The sequence below is a fragment of the Carlito syrichta genome, unplaced genomic scaffold, assembly GCF_000164805.1.
Source record: "Carlito syrichta isolate Samal-C Ts95f unplaced genomic scaffold, Tarsius_syrichta-2.0.1 Scaffold315400, whole genome shotgun sequence".
NCBI classification, from domain to species: Eukaryota; Metazoa; Chordata; class Mammalia; order Primates; family Tarsiidae; genus Carlito; species Carlito syrichta.
Window position 1 is genome coordinate 488,286 of NW_007259496.1, and position 6,164 is coordinate 494,449.

The 6,164-nt window shown below is 40.0% G+C and overlaps 1 protein-coding gene across 3 annotated transcripts in view; it reads left to right on the forward strand.

The window, feature by feature from the left end:
* The window catches only part of NUB1 (negative regulator of ubiquitin like proteins 1), a 35,212-nt gene that overhangs the window by 17,097 nt on the left and 11,951 nt on the right, over positions 1–6,164 (forward strand). For all 3 annotated transcript variants that reach the window (XM_008072702.2, XM_021706270.1, XM_021706271.1), the window contains one exon: positions 841–947. In XM_008072702.2, the coding sequence (XP_008070893.1) occupies positions 841–947 (107 nt within the window). The remainder of the gene's footprint in view (positions 1–840; positions 948–6,164) is intronic.

Sequence of the window (6,164 nt, forward strand, 5' to 3'; positions counted from 1 at the left end):
AAGGCGCGGGATTACAGGCTGAGCCACTGAGCCCGGCTGCCACTACTTTTAATCCTTTTCTTATAGTAATATGGTAGTTGTTCAAGGACCACTTATGAGTGAGAACATTATGAGCTCTTTGTTTCTGTGAGAGATCACTCAGTATTATAAGCTCTAATTCCATCCAGGTTGCTGCGAAGTTCATGATTTTGTTCTTCTTTATGGCTGTATAATATTCCATCGTGTATATGTACCACATTTTTTTAATCCAGTCCTCTTTTGATGGTGATGTTTATTTTTTTTTAAATATTGGTGATTATTTGCCCACTGCTTTCTCACATTAAATGATAACATCCAGATCTTTCTGGAAAACCTTTGTTAGACTGAATTATGTAAATATTCAAATTAAAAAACTAATGAACTTCAAAAAATTTCAGATCATCTTTTAAAAATTGTCTTGGAAATACTAGGTTGACAAATACTTCAGAAAAAACTTCATGAAGAAGAGAAAGTGAAATGAATGCTGTTTTTTAAAAGGTTATATACATCATTGACTGCTTTTTTATATGTTTAGTCTTAATGGGATACTAGAAGTAGATCCAGATCACCAGATACTAAAATAAACTGATGAAAACAAAAAGAACGAGGTGTTGGTGATGACTGTATCAGCCATGTTAAATCGAGTGCTTGGTTTCAGTGTTTAAATGAAATAAAGCTTTAGTTATATTTTTCTTAATTTTGGCTTTTAGATTGAGTTGTGATTTTTTTTTAACCTTATTTGATTTTAAAGTAATTAATATGCTTTTAATATAATTTGTTTTGTTATATTTAAAGATTTTTGAAATTTATATTTTTTTCTAGGCCCTTATGTTAGCTATGGGATATCATGAGAAGGGCAGAGCTTTCCTGAAAAGAAAAGAATATGGAATTGCCTTGCCATGTCTGCTGGACGCTGACAAATATTTCTGGTAGGCGTTTTTATATTTGGTGAATACCAGCTTTAAGGAAGATGGCCCAGATTATTCACAGCAGCCCCTACTCCCTGTATACTTCAGACTTTGGATTTTCACCCAAGACAGTGGTTATGTAAAAGAGTAGTTACAGTACAGACCAATTTGTGAATTATTTCTTCCTTTGTATTTCTGATCAATCTCTCTTCTTCTCTGTAAAGAAAATAGTTTTATAAATGCATGTACTCTCTTTTTTTTTTTTTGCAAGCATGTAGGATATCATTTGTCTCCTTTATTTTTATTTTTTTTGTGATGTGTTGCCAGCTAGAGCCATTCATTATGAAGTTCCCCATCAGCTTTTCACCTAATGGTATTGCTGTAGGCATTGATGACCATTCCCCTAATCTATTAATTAAGGCTGCACAATGGTGACATCCTACTATTCCTCTTGCATTTGTTGCTAGAGAAATAAATATTTTGCTCATCAGCTCTTTGGTATGCTGAGGTACAATTTGTATAGGAAAGACAGAATAACATATTTGGTTTCTTTTTCCCTATTTTCTTGTTTTCAAAATAAATGAATTGCTTTTCTGGCATCCTCCAAAGATGACCAAAGTGATATTCTTTTGCTTTTCCTTTTTTTTAAAGTATCACTATTAACTCATAGATTTTAAAGCATTTGATGTGTTTCAAACTTCAGTGCTTAAGTTGGCCATCTCAGGCTGGCTGGTGGCCCCTGTGTCCTTTTGACTGATCCTGGTAGTCTTTGTCATCTCTGATCTCTGGACCAAAGATATTCCAGGTTCATCTTAGACATTTTATGCCCCAGGCCAGGAATTAGCAAATTTCCAAGGAGTCCTGGTTCATCTTAATGAGAAGTGATACTTAGAGACCATGATCCAGGCATGTTAACATTTGAAAAGTAGACTTGATTTTTGAAAATGGTCAAAAGTTAACAACTTTAATGTTAACCTCTTTTCCATTTTGATGAATTCCTAAGATGATAATGTACACTTCAAGAAGATGAATACAGCTGTTTATAGTTTGCCAACTGCATTGGTCAGGACCTTTGGGTTTTAAGTGAACAGATCCCAACTTAAACTACTTAAAGAAGGGATTTATTTTTTCACATATTTGAGACCTGGCTAGAAGTAGTAAAAACAAGGGCTGGGTGGTGGCTTTGGAGTCTGTCTCTGCTTCTTTCTGGGTGTCAGTTTCATTTTTTTCTGCTACAAAAGGTGTAGACTGTAAGTTAGTTTCTTATAATTCAGGTAAATGTCTCAATCCCTTCTATAGTTGTTTCTAATTTTATTATGGAAATTTTCAAATATACATAAAAATAGAAACTAGTATAATGAGCTTCCATGTACTCATCATCCATCTTCAGCAGTTACCAAGACACCATTGATCTTGATCACCTGTGTGAACCTTTCTCAATCTTGTTACCCTGGATAAACCCTTGAAATAATTTTCAGATCTCAGGAAACCCCTGGACAGGAATTTTTTTTTTTTTTTTTTTTTTTTTTTTGAGTTAGAGTCTCACTCTGTCGCCCAGATTGGAATGTACTGGCCACTCCTGGCCACCGCAGCCTCGACCTGCTGGGCTCCAGCTATCCTTCCGCCTCAGCCTTCCAAGTAGCTGGAACTATAGGCGCGTGCTACCATGCCCGGCTAGTTTTTGATTTATTGTAGAGATGAGGTCTCACCAAGTTGCCTAGGCGGATCTCGAACCTGTGGGGCTCAGACAATCCACTCACCTCAGCCTCCCAAAGTGCGGGATTACAGGCTGAGCCACCGAGCCCGGCTTGGACAGGAATTTAACTGTATCTTCAGTTCATGGTATATGAACATGTTCAGTAAGTAGTAGGTATAATCATGAAATAATAATTGTCAGTTCTTTTCTAGGTAGAGAATGATCTATTTATTCTGGCCAACTTACTAGCATACTTTTTATGTGATTCCCCCTTTTCAAAAAGGAGATCATCAACTGTAATACAAGCCAGTAATGTAGGTAGAAGAAACTTTATTTGTTCCTTTTCCTTTCCCACTTGATTTTTTGCACCCTACTACCTTCTCCAAGCAAGCTAGAAGTTCTCTCACAACTTCCTACTATACGTCTTGGAGTATGGTATATAATATGACCAGGAATAGTTTCTTTCCCTATTTAAAACTAAAAATAAGCTGGGCTCGGTGGCTCAGCCTGTAATCCCGTACCTTTGGGAGGCTGAGGTGAGTGGATTGCCTGAGCCTGTGGGTTCGAGACCCACCTGGGCAACTTGGTGAGACCTCATCTCTACAATAAATCAAAAAATCAGCCGGGCATGATAGCACATGCCTATAATTCTGGCTACTCGGAAGGCTGAGGCAGCAGGATCGCCAGAGCCCAGCAGGTCGAGGCTGCGGTGGCCGGGAGCGACCACTGCACTCCAGTCTGGGCGACAGAGTGAGACTCCAACTCAAAAAATAAAAATAAAATAAAATAAAACTAAAAATATAAGTTCTGCTTTCAGCCAGGATGGAGTAACAGGGTCCAGGTTTGCCCTCTCACTTGAAGCAACTACAAAACTGGATAAAGTATATAAAACAGCAGCTTCCTGGTAGGAAGTGACCCTCAGGTGGAGAAACAGATGAGGGGAATTCACTGCCTGAAATTTCAGGCTACATGGCAGGGAGGGCAAACCCAGGCAGAGCCGTGTATTCCCCTGAGTTAAGGAGCTGGATCTAGGAGTCAGGGAGGCCAAGAAGGTGAGCTGCTAGAGGGAGTGTGCTAGAGGGAGTGTGTCAGAGCTTCTAAGGGTCCCTTTGAGTCTTCTGCTGAGTAAAAATCAGCACATGTGTAGAAGGAAACTATCCAGGACTGGGCAAAGTACCACCTGAAAGAAGCAGAGGACAATCTGCAGAGTTCACAGAGGACCAGAAATAGTGTATGTTCCCACCAACCAGAGCAGAGAACTTTGTAATCACAGGGCATCAGATAGAGCAGGTATTGCCTCAGTAGTAGGGCAAAAGTAGTCCTAAAGGCTGCTCTCATCCCACCTAACAAAGCTTAAAAGCTTGTCTTGGGCCAGGCACAGTGGCTCATGCCTGTAATCCCAAAACTTTGGGAGACTGAGGTGAGAGGATTGCTTGAGCCCAAGAGTTCTAGACCAACCTAAGCAACATAGCACAACCTCATCTCTTTAAAAGATAAATTAGCCAGGCATGGTGGTATATACCTGTAGTTCCAACTCCTCAGGAGACTGAAGAGGGAGAATTGCTTAAGCCCAGGACAAGGTTACAATGAGCTGCGATCATACCACTGCCCTCTAGTCTGGGCAACAGAGTGAGACATTGACTCAAAAAAAAAAAAAAAAAATAGCAAGCATGTAAAGAAATAAGAAAAAATACAATCTATAATGAGCAGAAAAAGCTGTCAATAGAAACATCCAGAAGTGACACAGAAGATAGAATTAGTAGACAAGGACATTAAAACAGTGACTATATTTCATATGTTCCAGAAGGCAGAGGAAGGATTGAACATGTCAGATAGAAACAGGAGACATTCAAAGACCCACATAAGGAATTCAAGAGATGAACAATACAGTTTCTGAGATAAAAAGTACATTGGGTGGGATTAACTGCAGAACAGACACTGCAGAAGAGAAGCTTAGTAGATGTGAAGATAAGGCAATAGAAACTATCTAACATGAATCAGAAAAATTACTGGGAAAGAAATGAGCAGAGCATTTGCAATCTGTGGAACAACTTCAGGCAGTATAAAATGGTGTGACTGGAGTCCCTCAAAAGGAAGGCAAGTGGGACAGAAAAAATGTTTGAAGAAATAATGGCCAAAATTTTTCCCAGTTGGATGAAAACTTACCCCCCCACCAGATACAAAAACCTTAATGAAACCTAAGTAAAAGAAATTTAGAAAAAAACTACACCAAGGTACACGATACTCCAGTTCCTTAATGCCAATAATAAAGCTGAACATGACTTTGTTTTTTGATTTTTATTGTAGAGATGTGGTCTTGCCAAGTTGCCCGGGCTATTCTTGAACCTGTGGGCTCAGGCATTCTCTCACCTCGGCCTTCCAAAGTGCTGGGATTACAGACATGAGCCACTGTACCCAACCTCTTTTTTTTTTTTTTTTGAGTTGGAGTCTCACTCTGTCGCCCACACTGGAGTGCAGTGGCTGCCCCCAGCCACCGCAACCTTGACCCGCTGGGCTCCAGTGATCCCTCCACCTCAGCCTTCCAAGTAGCTGGAATTACAGGCATGCACTACCATGCCCGGCTGATTTTTTGATTTATTATAGAGATGAGGTCTCGCCACCCAGGCGGGTCTCGAACCCACGGGCTCAGGCGATCCACTCACCTCAGCCTCCCAAAGGCGTGGGATTACAGGCTGAGCCACTGAGCCCGGCTCCAACCTCTTTTGATGCTTATTAAACATCGACAGCCCTATTAGAGCATATATGCAAAAAAAGAAAAAAAAAAAACGGAAAAGTATGACTATATGTCCTTTGCTTTCCTACGAATGACAAGATAGTCTTCTGTAGCAGAAACCAGAATGTGTCCAGAGGCAGAGGAAGTCTCACATTGTGTGCAAGATCAGACCACAGTACAGAAAATGCTTCCTTTTCTCTCAAAGTCAAGTTCTCAGACTGAACAGTAGATTTGGAGAAAGTGGCCCTCACCCAGTCCCACACTTTTGTGTGTGTGTCTGTAAAATATGGTATATATGTTATCAGACATTCACACAAAAAAGAAATGTTAAAAGAGGTGAAAATAAATATTTAAAAACCATTCTAATACATTTTTCTTGTCCCTCATCCCTGACTGGACTGTCGGTATGGGCCCTCCTCTGCTTAGGAGACTACTGTTTTAAAGTACAAATGACAAAACCATAGTCCTTTTGGTCTTCCTCTTTTTTTATTTTTCAAGTATATTTTGATAACCAAGACAGGAAGCTTGAGGACATGTGAATTTTGTATTTTTATCCAAGAGCAGCCTTATTTTTAGTAGAATGCCAAAAAAACCAAACAGATAAAACTTTTTTTTTTTTTTTTTTGTCGGAGTCTCACTCTGTCGCCCAGACTGGAGTGCAGTGGCTGCTCCCAGCCACCGCAGCCTCGACCTGCTGGACTCCGGCGATCCTTCCGCCTCAGCCTTCCAAGGAGCTGGAACTACAGCGCGCGCTACCACACCCAGCTAATTTTTTTAATTTATTGTAGAGATGAGGTCTCGCCAAGTT